Raw genomic sequence first — 19,964 nt, 5'->3', positions numbered from 1 at the left:
TATCTTATGTCTTGAATTGAAAACCACTAATATAGTAAATATTACATAAAAGACTGCAAAATAATATAAATGGATTTAAACAGATCTTTACAATAAGAAATTCAAATGGAAACAGACAAGTAACAAAGAGAAGTAAAAAAATTTATTGCAGTATTCATTCCACCAGATTTGCTGGGGATCCCTTTTCTTGTAGTATTTCAGGGTGACCTAATACATCAAAATCTACATTTACAAAAACTCCTCCTGCAAATAGGTCAGAGATACTGCATGCTCCCCCCCCCTCCCCTCCCCTCCCCCCCCCCCTTTTTTTTTTCCTTCAACAGAATAAATTATATATCCAGGAGATTATGCCATTTTACAGCCTGGAAAAACAATGCTTCCCTGGAAACTGGGCTAAGCTAAAGAAAGCCATCCGCTGCTAGGTTAAACTTCAAGAACACTTTATTAAGAACATTAACAGACTAATTTCCAACATTCACTTGTTTATTTTTTTTTTTTTAACAGAAATTGTTTTTTTTTCAAGATATAAACATTTTTTTTGTTAAACTATAATACAGTGGGAGTAAAAATGAACTGAGAAGTTTCTGCTGCACAACAGCGAAGGAAGCTCCCACAAAAAATGTTTACCAAACATTTCCTTATTTTTTTTTTTTTTTTTTTTTTTTTTTTTTTCTTCCTGTGTCCCAGGTCCCATTCTTACTTTTCATTTAACTGTTTGTTTCCAGAAAGTTGATATTTCAAGTTTTTGTGTTATTTCAATTCCTGCAAATTTGGCTGCATGTACAAATTCATTAGCTGGAAGTTCCATCCTTGGCAGCATACAGCGATCGTAAAGTCTGAACAACTTTATTAGTCAGCTTATTAGCACTTGTTAGAGCAATTTTTTTGTAAATAATGTCTGACTCTTTAATAGTGTCTACCCAAGGCACCAGTTTGCGGCCATCACGGCGCTTAGCCTCAGTCCAGGAGCCACTGTAGGAGCCTGCCATCCACTGAACACTGAAGCCATTGCTGGTTTTCTGTACTACTCTTGCAATTTGTGGTCGGTCTTTGTACTTTGGACAGCAAATAGCGATGACATCCATGACATCAACACTTTCATTCATCTGTGAAGCCAACTCTGTAGAGTCTGAATTTCGTTTTGACCTTCTCAATGACTAAAACATTGGGGGGGAAAAAAGACCAAGTGTTACACAAAAGAACTTTAGTGAAATTATTGCTTTTATTGCTTTTAATCCCTTGACGCCGGGAGTTGGGATTTCCCAGCACACATTCCATTGCCGGCAATGAGACGCACCGCGACCGCCAGCGCCAAGGGGTTAACATATCCTTGTAAAATCACATACTCTTAATTTGTACCCGTGTCTTTATCTCTTATTGATATATAAAATTATATATACACATGAATAATAAAGCTACATAAAAAAATGGCAACAATAAAAAGGATAACACACAGTACATTCCAAAGGAAAATTAATAAGTTTTTATGCTGGATAAATCTCATTTTCTATTTTTTTTTTATTATTGTCTTTTCTGTTAAACTTTCTACAAAAGTTGTATAAATGCTTAAGTAGAGAATCTCTATCTACAAAATGCTTTCATGTGGATTACATTACTTGGTGTACATTTAATATAATAGATTGACATTTATAAGCACATAAAAATCATTTTACGTAATACGCTGCGAAATACGTTGACTCCTCCTCCGCCTCACCCCTGAAGTGCCTCCTCCTCTATCCTCCCCATCACTTTCATCATCCTCTGTCTCAGCTGCATTGTTTTTAGGGCTGCCTCCTCCAAGCAGCGAAGTAATTGCTTTGTTCCGAGCATTTGTGCTAGCTGACACCTCTCCATCTTCTTCCTCTTCATCAGGATCCAAATGTTCCATAAGGAGTTTAAACTATACATTAAAAAAAAAAAAAAAAAAAAGATCCACACTGTAACTTTAAAAATAACCGTTGATATAACACTACATTAAATTAAATTAAATGGAAAGATAAGGAAACAGGGTAAAACATATGGCAGACAACTTCAAGCTTGAACAGCTCATGTGTTCCTGAAAGGAAATTGTGAGTTATCAGAATATCACATAAGATTACCATGAACATAACATTTTGAAATGTTTGTCTAATTCATTAGCATCTACTTTCAAGTTTGTACTGTGTTAGCCAGTTTAAAAGAGTTATAGATTTTCTGCTGAGCAACTTTACTTACATCTAAGTACTGTTTTACTATACTTCTCTTCACTTCTTCAGTGATCTTAGAATTAGCCATATCACTCTGCAGAAAATCCAGAGTTTGTTTTGGATGGAAATGCACTCCTGTCTTCCTGTTTATCGCTTTATCATAAACTTTTGCAGATTCAGATGGAGAATATTTCTGAATTTTACTGTTTAAAGAAAACAAGAAAGAAGAGTTTTTAAGGAAATTCTAAAATAATTTCAAGGAAAAGCTTTTAAAATCTTCAATATAAGCAGTCATACTTTCATTATTTCATCTACAATAGACAACCTAATAAAAAATTAATCATTGCTTTTTCTAAGACAAAGTTTCTGTTTCATTACATTCAATGTGTTACATTTATGATTTTTCTCTTACATAAATCTATTGCTTAAACAATTAGTTACAATAACTTTTTTAAAAAACTTCCAAACTTAATCCTTACAAAGAACCCACTAAATTACAAGATCAGGCTATTATCTAAGTATCCTTACCTATCAGAGAATCCACAGAGGTTCTTTAAATGCTGTTTCAGCATCAAAAGTAATAATATGCCTTGCGAGACATTTGCAAATTCAATTAAAGGAGCTGAATTTTCTGGTAAACATTTCATCACAGCATTTATATCATTTTCTTCATCAGAATCTGAATCAAAGTCTACTCGTTTCCGTAATCTCCGAGGCTTAGAAGCTTCCTCTTCACTTTCACTCTCACTACCACTGTTACTGTCACTCTCAGCCTCCTCGTCTGATGAAGACTTTCTTTCCTTTTTTTTGTCTTTCACCATAGACTGTGACAGAAAGAAATTAACACACGTTCCAAAATTAGGGTAAAGTAGCATAATGTCTGTTTTTAGAAAATCTTTCCAAAATCATAATTGGCTGAAATCAGCAAGAATTCCCTGAACAATATAACAACAACAAATAATTCAGAACTCGATATTCAAAGATTAAAATTATTTATGGAAAAAAGATGCTCAATTTCCCCCCTGACCCTGACCCCCACCCCAAAAGAACTGATCCAAAGACTACTCCCCCCCCCTCCCCCCAAGTGGGAGGTACTCCACTGACACTGGTGCCCAATCTGAAGAATCTGTCTTTTTCTACCAGATCAAAAATCAACTTTGGTGGGGTGAGAACACAAAGCAGTGTACTTTCCAGGCATCAGCTCTGACTTGTAATTAGTATCAGATTGGAAATTCTTGGAATGGGTTTGCTTCTTAACAGCTTGGACCTTTTATCATTAATCATTAAAGTTGTCCAGGAAATGAAGAAGTCTGAGAAACAGAGGTCTTTTTCTTACAGGGTTGTGTATTGCCGTAACAACAGATATTATACCATGACTGGGGTTCTTAAATACCACCATATGAAATGAAATACAGCACACTTTTCTTGCAGTAAACAATGTATTTAAAGTCTCTCAGGTGACACACATGCAACTACCATCAGCTACTTGAGAACAAAAAGAATTAAACAGCAAACTGGATTTTATTATTCAAACAATCACAATAAACCAGTATTTCATGATGATTCCAGGTTCATGTACTTCCAGATGCATGCAATTTATTATTATTCAGAAATATTAGGAAATGATAGGTATTTAATAATGAGATCTCAAAATTTTCTTTCTTTTTTAATAATGTAAGCAGAAACGTAAGGAAAGGTTTTTAATTAGTGTCTTCCAGATCCATGCCAGAACAAAAAGGGTTATTTGTTTGTTTGTTTTTTAACTAATGATTACAAAGTAATGCTGCTCATCCATATCATAATAATGGTACTGTACTCACTGAAAAATTGACCAAATTATAGAGAAGCTTATGTTGCCACCATAATATAGTAAACTATAAAGACACATACCTCTTTAAATGACTGTAGTAGGTTGCTACCAGAAACTGATAGTGTAATGTCTATATGATGCATTATAAACAGTGGCTCTTCCTGTGTTTGATAAGGAAAACATGCTAGATTGTCTGCTATGTACAAGAGCATATTCACCTCTGTTTTCTGGAAGTTAAGAATAAATACAAAATTATAAGCGTACCTATAAATACATTGGATTTATACTCTTATCATATTTTCCTAACAGTCTAGAGCAAAAAAACATAACAAATTTTATTTTAGATATCTTCCACCTGACACTACAGAACATATGTAAAATTTAGCCATAACTTACATTATTTTTGATCAATCCAAACTGGGTATATAGAAAGATATAGAATGATGCAAAAATAACAAATATTATATATGTAAATACCTCATATTGCAAAGCAAAGCAAAACACAATAGGGAAACAAAGTTATCAATATTTATGTCATAAAAATACATTGTGAAAGGAGAATTTAAGCTTGTACTGCTATTTGAATTTCTTTTGAGGTGAAAGAAATGTGATGCTTACTGCAGTATCATCAAAGAGGTTGAGTAAAGAAATTAAAAATGCTCGTCTGTGTTGACGGTTTCCTCGAATCAGAGAGTATAGGTGTGAACACAATGCACTGGATGATTCATCGTGTCTAAAACCTCTTACAGGATCCTTTGGGCAGGTATTGATGGCCTGTTGCACCTGGTAAGACATCTTCATACCAGCCACTGCTTTCATCTGAAAAGTATTTATTTTTATTTAAACCATTGCTTTCAAGCAGTGAAACTGAAACATATAATATCTTTTTTTGCAGTGGAAAATTAAACAAATGCCTGTTAACAGAAACTACAAACTTTTTTTTTTTTTAGCTTATTTCCTTTTAAGTGGCTGCTCATCCGAAGTTTAACTTTCAAACATGCACTGCAGTGATACTACCTCTTGAGTTGGCAAACATTAAAACAGAATTTGTGGCAGAAATCAAAGTGTCTTGTGAACTGCTTTCACCATTCATTCTATGTTAGAAACATATACAGCTAATCTATTTACCAACTGCAGCAAAGTATTCCAACTTAAACTACTTTCAAGAATACTGAAATGTTCATACATGAACAGAATATTTTACCAAATGTGTATGCTTATGTCAGCTATAGTGAAACCAATACTGAGTCCATATTAGTGCAAAATAACCAACAAAAAATGAGATTTTTATTTTTTTATTTTTTTGCAGATATCCTAGAATTTCCAACAACTTCCTATGCTATGCTCCTTCAGCTCAGATTATAATTCATAAAGCCTCAATATCCTAAAATCCTATTTTGAACGTGTTCTTCTCCCTAGTCTACTGATAGAGGTAAGTTGTTGCTAAACATTACAAAACACCTGTCCTTATCTCTTATCAAATAAATGTTCGTGTACTATTCACTGTGCAAAACATTGTGAACTATAAATTAAAGACAATTTTAGACTGGAAGAGATGCTTCAAATTATTACATCCTATTACATTATTTCTATTTCTAACAACAGAAATCTCTGATCGGGGAAAGAGTCAGGATCTTCTTTACAGCTGCTTATAGTTAATTTGTTACTTGATACTATTTTTCTGCAGCTGAGGCATATTCAAGTGTTTGCTATCAGCAAACAGTATTCTGTAAAATTTTAATTTAGAATTACTTACATGAATGAACCCAGCATATTTTTTGTCTATTTCCACCAACTGCTGGTCAGCTTTGTTTCTCATAGAGGGCTCTGGATCTGTGCCCATAGCAATTAAGTATGGCACACACTTGAAAAAAAAAAAAGAAAAAAAAAAAAAAAGAATTATTCAGAGTCATTGTACCACCTCTTTCTCACTCTATCTTTGTTCTTCCATTGTTCTTCCAGTCAGAACACTGTTGTTCTTGTATTCTGACTACTGCAGGAACTAGAATAGGAAACTATGCAACTTCACCACCTGACTACTTTTTGCAAGCACATAGTGCAATATACAAGAAAGACCAGCATTACAAATAATGATAGAAGTTGTGCAAGGTTTCAGGTAGCATTCCTATTTCTCTCAAATTCGAAAGTCAATTTACAGTACAAAAAATGCCATTAAAAAAAAAACAACAAACAAGCACACAACTTATGACTGAACATGCATGATGGGTGCAGCATTAAAAATTATAAAAAATATTATGTAAGCAAAGAATAATGGAGATGATGACTGAAGACAGTTCCAACATTGGCTCTGGAATTTCATAGTGTTTGGAGGATATGGGGATTGAGGTGGAGGCAAGCTAACGCAGTTTCCAGTATAAAGAAACAAAAGAAGGGAAAGGCCTGGCATACACCTGAAATTATAACAGAAAAGTAATACTATCTATCCAATGTCGTCCCCCCCCAAATACTATTCCCCCCCCCCAAAAAAAAAAAAAGCCTACCATACCTGAACAGGATGGATGAGACCCTGGTTTAATGTCAGTGCAATGACGTTTAGAGAAAAGTGGCGTACACTGGACTGGGTATGAAAGAAAGCCTCAAGGACCTGTTTGAGATATAGTTGCATGATGGAACTACTCATCCCTGAGGAAATATCACCCATTTCTTTCAGGTCTTCCTGTTTTGCTACTTTTTTCCCTGTAAAAAGGACAAAAACAATAACACTCACCACAGTATAATCATTTACTTTGCCATTAGTTGATGCATAGTGATCTTTAAGCTTTACAATATATACACATTTAATCTGTCTTAGAATGTGTTTATGATCTCATGAAATGTAGAACAATCTGATGGTAAATATTCTTCAAGAAAACTGAAGACATGACCTTAATTATACTCTTTTTCCTTAAAAAAAAAAAAAAAAGTTTTTAATTTAAATTTTTTCTTATTATTTCTTCTTATTTTGTATCTGCAAATTAACCTTAGAGAAGATTTCGATGAAAAGCATTACTAATATCATTACAGCAATTATGTATTCTGGATTGCTTCCAGAATTTATACATCTTGAAAGTTAATAATAACCTACACTTCTCAATACACCTATGCACATAATGTTTTTTGAAAATTCTCCTAGGATACTTTGCATACAGTATTACTGATAGATAACAATCTTAAGTGATTCAGTTCACATACATAACTGTATGAAAAAAGTTAGATTTTGAATGCCTCATTAGCACAGAAGAATTTAACACTTACACTCTCTGTCTGCCTGCTGCATACGTGTATCCTCCTCTTGCAAGTAGGTCTGGAGGTTTTTTAACACCTGGATTTTTAAGTTTACTGAACAGTTCTTATCTGAAAGAATGCTGTTGTACAGAGTCTTTACTTCCTGTTCAAACATTAAGCTTGGGTGCTGTATAAATGCAAATCCTAAGGGGGGGGGAAGAGGAAATATTCCACATTATCATCTAGAAATTATATTTCTATTTTTTAAGTCTTGTTTCAAAATACAGGTATGAAATTTATCCCCTCCCAATTCCTACAACAGAATAACTTTTTCTAATCCAAACAGTATTGCTTTTTCATATGGACACCATCCAAAACTTATAAGGAGTTCTATCAGCCATGAAAGCAATACTCTTGATAAAGACAGGGTGCTGACCTAGGGAAGCTGCAGTAAGAAGAGTCATACAGGTCTGGAAGCAGTGTAGTGGTCAGTATCTGAATAATTAGGAGCTCTCCAAGGAACCATCAAGGAACAAAAATCAAAATGTTATATCCTCGACTTGCCTTGCAAGTACACATTGGGAAGAGAACCATAATCAGACCTTAAAAGACTTACAGTTAAGCTTAATCATATAATCCTAGAATCATCAAGGTTGGAAAAGACCTCCAAGATCATCTGGTCCAACCATCACCCTACTACCCCGACGTCACCCACTAAACCATGTCCCTAAGCACCACGTCCAACCACTACTTAAACACCCCCAGGGATGGTGACTCCACCACCCCCCTGGGAAATCCATTCCAATGCCTGACTACTCTTTCTGAGAAGAATTTTCTCCTAATTTCCAACCTAAACCTACCCAGCACAAGCTGAAGCTATTCCCTCTAGTCCTATCACTGGTTATCTGTGAGAAGAGGCTGAACACCAGCTCCCCACAACTTCCTTTGAGGTAGTTGGAGAGAGCAATAAGGTCTCTCCTGAGCCTCCTCTTCTCCAGACTAAACAACCCCAGTTCCCTCAGCCGCTCCTCATAGGACCTGTGTTCCAGGCCCTTCACCGGCTACATAGCCCTTCTCTGGACAGACATGTTCCAGGGCCGCGATGTCCTTATTGTAGTGAGGGGCCCAAAACTGAACACAGTGCTTGAGGTGTGGTCTCACCAGAGCAGAGTATAGGGGGACAATCACCTCCCTGGTCCTGCTAGCTACACTATTCCTGATACAAGCCAGGATGCTGTTGGCCTTCTTGGCCACCTGGGCACACTGCTGGCTCATGTTCAGGCAAGCATCAATCAGCACCCCCAGATCCTTTTCCTCTGCACAACTTTCCAGCCACTCTGCTCCAAGCTTGTAGCGCTGCATGGGGTTGTTGTTGTGGCCAAAGTGCAGGACCCAGTACTGAGCCATGTTGAACCTCATCCCATTGGCCTCTGCCCATTGACCCAACCTGTCCAGGTCCCTTTACAGGTTCTTCCTACCCTCCGACAGATAGACACTTCCCCCCAACTTGGTGTCATCTGCAAACTTGCTGAGGGTGCACTCAATTCCCTCATCCAAGTCATCAATAAAGATATTAAAGAGGATGGGCCCCAACACCGAGCCCTGGGGAACACCACTGGTGACCAGTCACCAGCTGGATTTCACTCCGTTCACTGCTGCTCTCAGGGCCCAGCTGTCCAACCAGTTTTTAACCCAGCTAAGGGTGTAGCTGTCCAAGCCATGGGCTGCCAGCTTCTCCAGGAGAATACTGTGGGAGACCGTGTCAAAGGCCTTGCTGAAGTCTTGGTAGACTACATCAACAGCCTTTCCCTCATCCACCAGGCAGGTCACCTTATAGAAGGAGATGAGATAGTCAGGCAGGACTTGCCTTTTATGAACCCACGCTGACTGGACCTGATCCCCTGGTTGTCCCGCAGATGCTGTGTGATTGCATTCAAGATGACCTGTTCCATCACCTTTCCTGGCACCGAAGTCAGGCTGACAGGCCTGTAGGTCCCTGGGTCCTCCTTACAACCCTTCTTATAGATGGGCATCACATTAGCAAGTCTCCAGCCATCCGGGACCTCTCCAGATGACCATGACCACTGATAGATGATGGAAAGCGGACCAATAATCACATCCGCCAACTCCCTCAGCACCCTTGGGTGAATCCCATTTGGCCCCATGGACTTGTGACAGTCCAGGTGGAGCAGCAGGTCTCTGTTTCCACCTGAATTGTGAGGTGGTTCTTCTGTTCCCCATCCAAGATTTCCAGGTCGGGAGGCTGAGTACCCTAAGGATAAGTGGTCTGGCTAGTAAAGACAGACGTAAAGAAGGCATTAAGAACCTCAGCCTTTTCCATATCCTCTGTAGTCATGTTCCCGCCTGCATCCAGTAAAGGATGGAGATTCTCCTTGGCCCTCCTCTTGTCGTTAATATATTTATAAAAACATTTTTTGTTATCCTTAACCATAGTGGCCAGGTTCCCTCAACAGGAGTGACACATCCCAAAGCAAAGGCTAAGCCTGTTAAGTGTCCTTACTGAAAGGACACACAAATAATTACTGATAGGAAAATATGCATTCTTTACGCGACATCTTTATTTTGTATAAATGTGGAAATAGCTTGCTAGTTCTTTTCACCTTATTGCTTCATACAAATGTTGAATGATTTGACAACTTGGCTCAATTGCCTGTAAGGTAAAATTTTGCCCTGTCTACCACATGTCCACACATACAACAGCTAACCCCAAAATAGAACCAATATGTAGATGAGATCAATATATCACTTAAAGCAGTGTTCTGAGGTTTAATTAAAATAAAGATCGAGGTGCTTACAGGCAGAGGAAGAAAAATCTGAAAAAAAAATATTGATAGGCACCCCCACCTTCTCCCCTTCCCCCAAACTGATCAGAGTTCAGTCTCTAAGTTAGCAACATTGTTGGCTAATGCAATATTGTCAACATCCATGAGTAAAGTAATTATGTCTATGGTTAGCATGGTAGCCCATGTCCCATGTGCAATATCCTGTATAGGACAATTACATTTGACTAAACTACAGAAAGTGTTGTGCACCTTGATGCAATGCCTAGAAAAACTCCAGTTAGTCCAGAACACCATGGCATTGCTGCTGCAACTAAGACAACTCTAAAGCCATTAATTCTGCTCAGCTGTCTGAAATGGATTCTCACAGAATTTCAAATCAAGATTAAGTCTTGGTTCTTATCCTCAGAGCCCTTACTAGTCATCTAAAAAGCCACCAAAACAGCAGCATAAGAAGGCAAATTATTGTCCATAGTTAAACTATAGCTCACAGTTAAATTATAGCTAGCTCACACACGAGAGAACTTTCTTTAGACCAAGCCATAAACATGAACTGAACTCTTCCAGAAACCAAGGCCTATCTGCCCAAATGGTTCTGCCCAAAAGGTTCTCTCACAGGTACAGATTCTGTCCTTGAGCAGAAGACAAATGTGATATAAACCACTCAATGGCAGTTCATGCATTACTGCAAGTCACTGAGATACCACACTAATGGCTTCAGATAAATAATCGATTTAAAATTGAAATACAGTCAAAATCCTAAAAAGAACAGTGATATTTAGGCTATGTCATCATCTCAATGTCTAGTGAAATCTCACAGAACAACCCCCAGTTGTTACAAACTGCCATAATTCCCTTAACTCCTGCAGAAGATCTGGCCCTTCACTTAGAATGCTCAAGATTTTTCCAGCCCTTTATCTAGTTATTCTTTAACCATGCCTTGAGGACTGAAAAAACAAACAAACAAACAAACACCAAAAAAAAACACAAAAAAAAACACAAGATTTGGAGCTAAAAAATACTTGCATCTCCATTACTTTTGAAATCCACTGCTTTTTAAAACTTGGACACGCATCAAAAAGGCATTCACTGTCAAAAGCATCCACTCTACTGCAGAAGTATACAACTAGCATCCCTTTGACTTCATTTCTATAGCAATTTCTCAAATAAAACATGTAGTAAAGTTTGATTTTAAATAAATTCCCTGCCACCACATAAATACATAAATTCCTGCTATAATGCATAGATGTTTACTATAGCAGAATAATAAAAATTATTAATATTTCTTACCCAGGCCAATAATGGCTTTTGTCTGTACTTCTTCATCTGAATGCTTTGTGAAATACATCAGCAGTTCAAGTACTTTATCCTTAATGTTAACCTGAGTAAATTGCAACAAAAATAACAACTGTTTGAGGATGAAACGGATGCTTTTTAATCTCTTATGAAAACCATAAATATCAAAAAGAAAAGAGAAACACAATCTTACTACATAGCCTTTGCACATATTTACAGACCAAAAAACATCCTTCTATGCATTATGAAAAAACAGCACTGAGCAACTAGGAATACTGTGTTTTCAAATAAAAGTGGAACATTCAATACACATAAGACTTGGAGAGTAAATACAAGTTATTTTACCTTACTGTTGCCCTTAAAATCTTCCTGATCAAAATCAAAATGCCGACATAGAGCTCCAACAGTGAAAAGTGATCTGAGGAGTGCTGGTTTATTGGCAGTAAGTATTGTACTGTTGGGATCTTCTTGGTGTTGACTTTTTAATTTTGAAAGCGCACCTACAGTAAGATAAAAGTTTTAATGACAGTATATAAACAGGGTGCATCCCTAAGACTTGTAGCCATAACTGAAAAGTGAAACTTACATGTTGTGACTTGACTTCACTTACCATAGTATCTATTAAAACAGGCCCACACAAATTTATAGTTCTGAGTGACTTTATTCACAATAGCGCCAAGACAGCTCACACAATACTGAACAACCTAGGAGCAAGAAAGAACAAATGAATTACATACTTAGAAATTAAAATTGAGATTTTTGTGGAGATATGTAGAACTAAAACAAACACTCTAGCAGTCTATCTCCTAGACTGCTCTGAAAACCTGCCCAAAGTCATAATCATTAAAATATAGCAACAACACATACAAACTCCAGTAAACCAAGAACATTATTTATTTCATGGCTCATCGGTCCTACGACCAGCATAAGCAACTTCATAATGAAGATAGACTTCCATTAAATCAAAACCATGTATGTCACAACATAAAACTAAGTCAACAACTGAATATTAGCAATTAAAATCTTACCGTCATGCCATATTTGATGATGAGTTTCATGAGGTCTTCCTCAATAGTGGCAAGGAAGGTCTCACTTGGGTGCTCCATTAGCGGCACTACAAGCTCTAAGATTTTTGCAACATTACAGATCACCATGAAATCATTCTGGGTCTGAAACAACAGTGTTTATAGCATTTAACATTTCTGTATATGTTACATATAAACTGTCTGTAACTGTTATTAATATGCACTGATAGTCACAAAATCCCAGCTCTTATGTAAGATATCACTAAGGTATTTAGTAAAGATTTAGAATGTTATTCATATAGTTTATGTATGATATTAAATTACTTATTATTATGAAAGCTAGTTCTTGTTTTTTTTATGGAACCTCCAGAAAAAATAAATCTGTAGAAGCAGAATTTCACCTTTCATCAAGGCTGCATGCACACCTGAAAACTTTTGATCCTGATAATTTTATTATATATATATATATACATGTATATATATTTAAAGAGTCCTACAACAAATCTACAGAATGCTTCTTGATGCACACTAGAGAACACACAACACCTGGCAACAGGTATCAGCAACAAATAAAGTTGTGCTATGGCTGAATGTGGCTTAAACAAAATAGACAATAATGTGCACTAACATAGAAATTACAATTAAAACGATTACTAGTTTGCATAATCATGAATTTATATATATTGTGAGAAATCTACAGAAAACATTTTTTATATTTAAATATACAACCTGATACAAATGGACTTTTTTTTGACAAATCAGGCTCACTGATCACGATAGGATAATTCCCATATGCTACAATCAAGCTATTTAACATATTCAAGTTGACAGTGGTGAATTTATTCTACAATTCATCTCAACCTGTGTAAGAACAAAAGTGATGTAACCCACTAAAGAGATATTGCAGCAAGTAAATGATCTGATACCCCTTTCCTATACTGTTAGACAGGAAACAGCTCTAAAAATCTGCTGGAGATGTGCCTAGAGAGTGCTTCAGGACCGAATCCAGAAAATCATAGGACCATAGAATATCCCAAGTTGGACAGGACCCATAAGGATCATCGAGTCCAACTCCTGGCACCACACAGGTCTACCCAAAAATTCAGACCATATGACTAAGAGCACAGTCCAGACGCTTCTTAAACTCCAACAGGCTTGGTGCCTTGACTACAACCCTGGGGAGCCTGTTCCAGCGTGCGACCGCCCTCTCGGTGAAGAACCTCTTCCTGAAGTCCAGCCTAAACCTCCCCTGCCTCAACTAGTCACCATTCCCGCGGGTCCTATCACTGGTGATTAAGGAGAATAGGTCGGCACCTGTCCCTCCACTCCCCCTCGCGAGGAAGCTGTACACTGCGATGAGGTCTCCCCTCAGCCTCCTCTTCTCCAGGCTGAACAGGCCAAGTGACCTCAGCCGCTGCTCATGTCTTCCCCTCTAGGCCCTTCACCATCTTTGCAGCCCTCCTCTGGACACTCTCCAAGAGTTTCATGTCCTTTTTGTACTGTGGGCCCCAGAACTGTACATGGTACTTGAGGTGAGGCCGCACCAGTGCAGAGTAGAGTGGGACAATCATTTCCCTCGACCAACTAGCACTGCTGTGTGTTGTGGTTTAACCCGGCCGGCAGCTAAACACCACACAGCCATTCGTTCACTCTCCCCCTCCCTCTCTGGGATGGGGGAGAGAAATGGGAAAGTGAAGCCTGTGGGTTGAGATAGAGACAGTTTATTAAGACAGGAAAAAATATTAATAATGATAATAGCACTATTACTAATAATGTGTACGAAACAAGTGATGCACAATGCAATTGCTCACCACCCGCTGACTGATGCCCAGCCTAACCCCGAGCATCCGGCCCCCCCTCCCCCGGCTAGCCACCCCTATATATTGTTCAGCATGACGTCAGATGGTATGGAATACCCCTTTGGCTAGTTTGGGTCAGCTGTCCTGGGTCTGTCCCCTCCAAGATCCTGCTGCACCCCCAGCCTGCCTGCTGGCAGGACAGAGCGAGAAGCTGAAAAGTCCTTGGCTTAGTGTTAGCACTGCTCTGAACAATTAAAACATCAGCATGTTATCAACACTCTTTTCATAGAATCATAGAATATCCTGAGTTGGAAGGGACCCATAAGGATCATCAAGTCCAACTCCTGGCACCACACAGTCCAAACGCTTCTTAAATTCAGACAGGCTTGGTGCTGTGACTACTTCCCTCAGGAACCTGTTCCAGTGTGCGACCACCCTCTCAGTGAAGAACTTCTTCCTGATGTCTAGCCTAAACCTCCCCTGCCTCATTCCTGCGCGTCCTATCAGTGGTGATTAAGGAGAATAGGTTGGCGCCTGCCCCTCCACTCCCCCTCATGAGGAAACTGTAGACTGCAGTGAGGTCTCCCCTCAGCCTCCTCTTCTCCAGGCTGAACAGGGCAAGTGACCTCAGCTGCTCATATGTCTTCCGCTGTTTTCATCCTAATCCAAAACATAGCACCCTACCAGCTACTAGGAGGAAAATTAACTCTATTGTAGCTGAAACCAGGACACCGTGCTTGATGCACCCCAGGATACGGTTGGCCCTCCTGGCTGCCAGGGCATACTGCTGGCTCATATTCAGCTTGTTATCAACCAAAACCCCCAGATCCCTCTCTGTGGGGCTGCTCTCCAGCATCTCGTTACCCAGTCTGTATGTATAGCCAGGGTTGCCCCGTCCCAGATGCAGGACCCAGCACTTGCTCTTGTTAAACTTCATGCGGTTGGTGATCACCCAGCTCTCCAATCTGTCCAGATCTCTCTGCGAGGCCTTTCCACTCTCAGCAGAGTCTACAACTCCTCCAATTTTGGTGTTGTCGGCAAACTTACTTAAAATACCTTCTAGTCCTACATCCAAATCGTTTATAAAAACATTGAAGAGAACTGGAGCTTTGGGGTACCTCACTAGTGACCGGCCACCAGCCTGATGCAGACCCATTTTCCACAACCCTTTGAGCCCTGCCCATCAGCCAATTGCTCACCCATCAGAAGATGTTTTTGTTTAGCTGTATGCTGGACATTTTATCCTGTAGGATCCTATGGGAAACTGTCAAAATGCTAGGATATACGTACAAGCTCACCTGGTAACAAGTACTCTCAAACCTGTCCTTCCCAGGGCAGCTGACCTAATGCAATAGCGTGCTGCCACCCACTCAGCCATGCTCTCCTTTTAGCCATGGCTGCATGATCTGCTTTGCTCCTTCTGCCAGATAAAGGATTTATCACAACCTTCACTAAGACAACTGTGCTACTCAAAATAACAAAAAGCTCCACAATGTTTCAGAGGAGGAGGAGGCACTTTATTGGAGCGCATGGTTTAGCATTATAGCTCTCTACTATTTTTGAGAGGTAAACTGTCTTATGCAGGGCACAAAAGACCTGCATAAGTGAAAGCTAGGGAAGGCAGAAGTGAGGTGCTGAAGAGGACAGAGCAGGACATTTTCCTTCTGATATGTTTACTATACATGAAGTCATCCTGTCTCATGGAACCATACATTTAGTCTTAATATTCTTAAGTTAAATCTTACCTACTTTTAAGAATGTGACTGCAAAACAAAAAAAAATTGAGGAATGATTTTGTAACAGGTGAAAAAGTGGTTTTCAGTCCTCAAGGGAAAGAGGCGGTAAAGATTTCAATTTCATTTGGCTGTAAAACGTGGAGGTAGATGATGAGGAACAGCATCTTAGAAGCTACAGAGATCATACTAGAGGACCTAGTATCTTTAGAAGATATGATGTTCATGAAATAGAAACACAATTTTATTTCTCTTTTCCTACCTTCAATTTCATTAAGCTTGCAAGACAGCCATTTATTTCTATGCTTAATTATCTTGGGGAAAAACAAGGCTAATATTCTTATTTTCTCTACTTACACTACATTTAGTGGTGAGGTATGGCTGCATGGTCATGGCATGTTTGACCATTAGCTGGGGCCTGATTTTGCTGAATAAGTACAAAGTGGTTATGCAAGCAACCAAGCGACCAGAATTCACACCTTTGTTGTCGGAATCTGCAAAAATTAGAAAATACACAAAAGATATTAGATTTAAGCATTGTTTGATCAATTAAAAACATATGGCCTAAGTATCATATGAATATCTTTCATGACATATCTTTCAAGATCAGTAAAGAATATTCTTGTATATTCTTATTAGATAAGAGCATTAGAAATGAGAACATAATGTATTATCATTTGTATAGGATCACAAAACATGTGAAATAAGAAGCAGAGATGCTTCAAAGACATTAGTATTTTTTAAATATTTTCTGTATACAGAACATTGGCCCTGGCAACGATTCCTATTACAACTGTGGAACATATTAAGGCAAATAAAGCATTTCATATTTGTTTTTGTTTTAGTGATCTAAAAGTTTTAACAAATTATTTTAAAAGTAGTTCTGTTATTGTGGTTAACTAAAGAAAACTTAGGGAAGCTTTATTATGATGCAGTGCTCAAAAGTTCATAATGAACTGAAATGCAATAATTCACTATCACTAGTTTTGTGATAGGAATTCTGTAACAGTAAGTTTTCATGATAGTAATTTTAACAACCACTGTTAAAGTATTATAAAAATTCAAAGCAGTTTAGCTACTGGATTCTAAATAGTATTACCTGATAAAGATTCCTCGTATTTAATGATGTGCTCAACCAAATTGTCAACAAGTTGAGTACAGGCTTTCTTCACAGGTTTATATGAGGCATCCTCTTCTGACTTCAACAGCTATAGCAGATGAAAGAGAAAACAATTTAGTAGTAAGGGTGCATTAATTTACACTGGATACATACTGTTTTTATAATAATTACTACAGGTACACAAGGATTTTGCATTACAAAAGAATCTCTATTTTCTCCATAAAAGCTACACTGTGAAGAAATAATTAAAGGAAGTTAAAAAAAAATCAAAATGCTAGAGAATTAAAGAAAAAATAACTGCAACAAAAGAACAGAAGTCAGCAGTTCTCCTGATTTTTGTACTGGAATGAAAGCTAACTTTGTGCTTCATGAAATTATGAGGAAAACAATAATCTAGAAATACTTGCTACCAGTAAGTAATAGAAGGCTTTTAAAAATGCTTAAGAAAAAAGTGCAAAGGCAAAAAGAATGTTTTTGACATCATACAAAAGAAAAAAATCAAATGAAGATGAAACATTTTTATGAACATTGTAATCAGTTTGAGCCTTCTTTTCTACGAAAAAAAATTGGGGACTGAAATTATGTCCCTGAAGATGCTTTAATATCTAACAAGAATTGAAGTCATACTGTAGCCTTTTCTTCAGTGCAGGCATTAATCATCGAACCACAGAATGGCTTGGGATGGAAGGCACCTTAAAGATCACCTAGTTCCAACCCACCCTGCCAGGGGCAGGGATGCCACCCACTAGATCAGGTTGCCCAGAGCCTCATCCAACCTGGTCTTGAACCTTTGCAGGGATGGGGCATCCACAACTTCTCTGGGCAACCTGTTCCAGTGCCTCACCATCCTCTGAGTGAAGAATTTCCTCCTAACCTCTAATCTAAATCTCCCTTCTTTTAGTTTAAAACCATTTCCTCTTGTCATTCATTATCTGCCCAAGCAAAAAGTTGTTCTCCATCTTTTTTATAAGCTCCCTTTAAGTATTAAATCAATTGAATCGAGGGACAATCCCCTCCCTCGACCTGCTGGCCACTCCTCTTTTGATGCAGCCCAGGATGCAGTTGGCCTTCTGGGCTGCAACTGTGTGCTGCCGGCTCATGTCAAGCTTTCTGTCCACCAGAACCCCTGAGTCTTTCTCTGCAGGGCTGCTCTCAATGAGTTCTTCTCCCAGTCTGTGCTCCTGTCCAGGATTGCCCCAACCCAGGTGCAGCACCTTGCACTTGGCCTTGTTGATCCTCGTTAGGTTCACATGGGCCCACTTCTCAAGCTTGTCCAGGTCTCTTTGGATGGCATCCCTTCTTTCTCTTGTGTCAGCTGCACCACTCAGCTTGGTGTCATCTGCAAACTTGCTGAGGGTTCACTCAATCCCACTGTCCATGCCATTGATAAAGATATTAAACAGTATTGGTCCCAAGAACGACCCCTGAGATACAACACTCATCTCCGGCCTCCACTTGGACATAGAGCCATTGACCACCACTCTCTGGGTGTGACCTTGAAGCCAATCCACCCTTCAAATCCATCTCTCTCCAATTTGGAGATCAGGATGTCATGTGGGAGCGTGTCAAAGGCCTTACAGAACTCCAGGTAGATGACATCAGTCAGTCTTCCCTTGTGAACTGATGCAGTCACTCCATCATAGAAGGCCACCAGATTGGTCAGGCACTATTTGCCCATGGTGAAGCCTTGCTGGCATTAAGGGGCATGCTAATTTACTTGGCTACCTATTTTCATAACACTCCAGGGTAAAGTAAACATTTTTGAGATCTCTAATTCCCCCATTCCTGCTTTTGTTATTTTTGCTTGAAAATTAACCGGTGCATAGAAGATGCAGAGGAGAAAGTTAACACAGGCTAACAGATATAAACAAAGAAAGCTCATTTCTTAGAAAAAAATGAAAGTAAAATATGTAGAAGTAAGCAATACTCCAAACATTCACTCTTTTTATAAACTGTGTAACTAATATATTAGATATTATTAGAATATATACTTATCTGCCATTGAAAAAATAAATCTACATTGTACCAGATGTTCATCTCAGAATTAAGAACATGAAGTCCACAGATAAAGTAATGTCACTAATTACTGAGGACACCATTAAATTAAAAACAACAAAAACAAACAAACAACAAAAACCTGCCCAAAATACAAACCAAAGCGTGAAGTATTTTTAAAATAGATCATAGAGAAATACAGAAACTAATGTCAGAGACAAAGAAAATCACAGCAATAAAGATTAAAAACAAACAAACAAAACCCAAAGTCATGTGTTTAAAAGGGCATTAATTGAATTTGTCTACTGAATGGATTGCTCTCGTAGTCCCCCTCCAATGTATTTTAGCATCAAAAGAAATGTTAATATTCTTGTGACAATTGTGCCATACATTCAAAATTCATTGCTTACATTTTGAAGAAGCTGTTCAAACCAATCATACCCTGTATCTCTACAAGCTGCAACCTAAAAGCAGTATTGAGAATAAACTGGTTAAAAAAGGAACCTGAAGAAATATTACTTCAATAAATATATTATCTTTAAAGAACAGTAAACATGCATAGATATTGTTTTTTTTTGTTTTGTTTTTATGCATTCAGTACAATGATTTTATATCTTTGGAGATTAGAAACCATTTTCTGCGTTTGAAAAAACTTCTCATCAGGTTTTGTAGAATGACATTTTGTACAGATTAAAGCATAAATACAAGCCTGACATATCAAAAATGAACACGTGTGTGTGCGTATATGTGTACATACAAACTTTTAATATAAACAAACCAATCTTTAACTCTCATTATATCTCAAGAACAGCTCACAAGTGCTCTAAAGTAGAATTAGTAGGAGAACTGAGTTAAGATTGCTTAACTTTCCAGTCTGGAAAAATGCATACTACACTATAATTTAGTAAAAATATTGAAAAGCAGGATAGAGTTTAAACACAATTTAAAATAGTGAAATGAGTACTTATTTGATC

At 38.0% G+C, this 19,964-nt stretch overlaps 1 protein-coding gene across 3 annotated transcripts in view; it reads right to left on the bottom strand.

Annotated features, from left to right (window-relative positions):
* Positions 1-721: 721 nt before the first annotated feature.
* Positions 722-19,964, bottom strand: part of LOC116501380 (nipped-B-like protein) — a 192,381-nt gene continuing 173,138 nt past the window's right edge. For 2 of the 3 annotated variants that reach the window (XM_032206901.1, XM_032206902.1), the window contains exons 32-47: positions 19,401-19,454; positions 16,975-17,083; positions 16,233-16,369; positions 12,347-12,487; positions 11,929-12,022; positions 11,664-11,818; positions 11,313-11,403; positions 7,252-7,425; positions 6,503-6,693; positions 5,753-5,860; positions 4,615-4,815; positions 4,077-4,223; positions 2,715-3,010; positions 2,215-2,389; positions 1,715-1,900; positions 722-1,157 (exon numbers count right to left, since the gene is read on the bottom strand). In XM_032206901.1, coding sequence (XP_032062792.1) covers positions 792-1,157; positions 1,715-1,900; positions 2,215-2,389; positions 2,715-3,010; positions 4,077-4,223; positions 4,615-4,815; positions 5,753-5,860; positions 6,503-6,693; positions 7,252-7,425; positions 11,313-11,403; positions 11,664-11,818; positions 11,929-12,022; positions 12,347-12,487; positions 16,233-16,369; positions 16,975-17,083; positions 19,401-19,454 — 2,625 coding nt within the window. In that variant the 3' untranslated portion in view covers positions 722-791. Of the gene's footprint in view, positions 1,158-1,673; positions 1,901-2,214; positions 2,390-2,714; positions 3,011-4,076; positions 4,224-4,614; positions 4,816-5,752; positions 5,861-6,502; positions 6,694-7,251; positions 7,426-11,312; positions 11,404-11,663; positions 11,819-11,928; positions 12,023-12,346; positions 12,488-16,232; positions 16,370-16,974; positions 17,084-19,400; positions 19,455-19,964 lie in introns of all 3 variants that reach the window. The other variant, XM_032206903.1, reaches the window with a different exon arrangement.

The sequence above is a fragment of the Aythya fuligula genome, chromosome W, assembly GCF_009819795.1.
Source record: "Aythya fuligula isolate bAytFul2 chromosome W, bAytFul2.pri, whole genome shotgun sequence".
NCBI lineage: Eukaryota > Metazoa > Chordata > Aves > Anseriformes > Anatidae > Aythya > Aythya fuligula.
The sequence above is the reverse complement of the archived record's forward strand: the minus strand, read 5'-3'. Positions and strand labels throughout refer to the sequence as shown.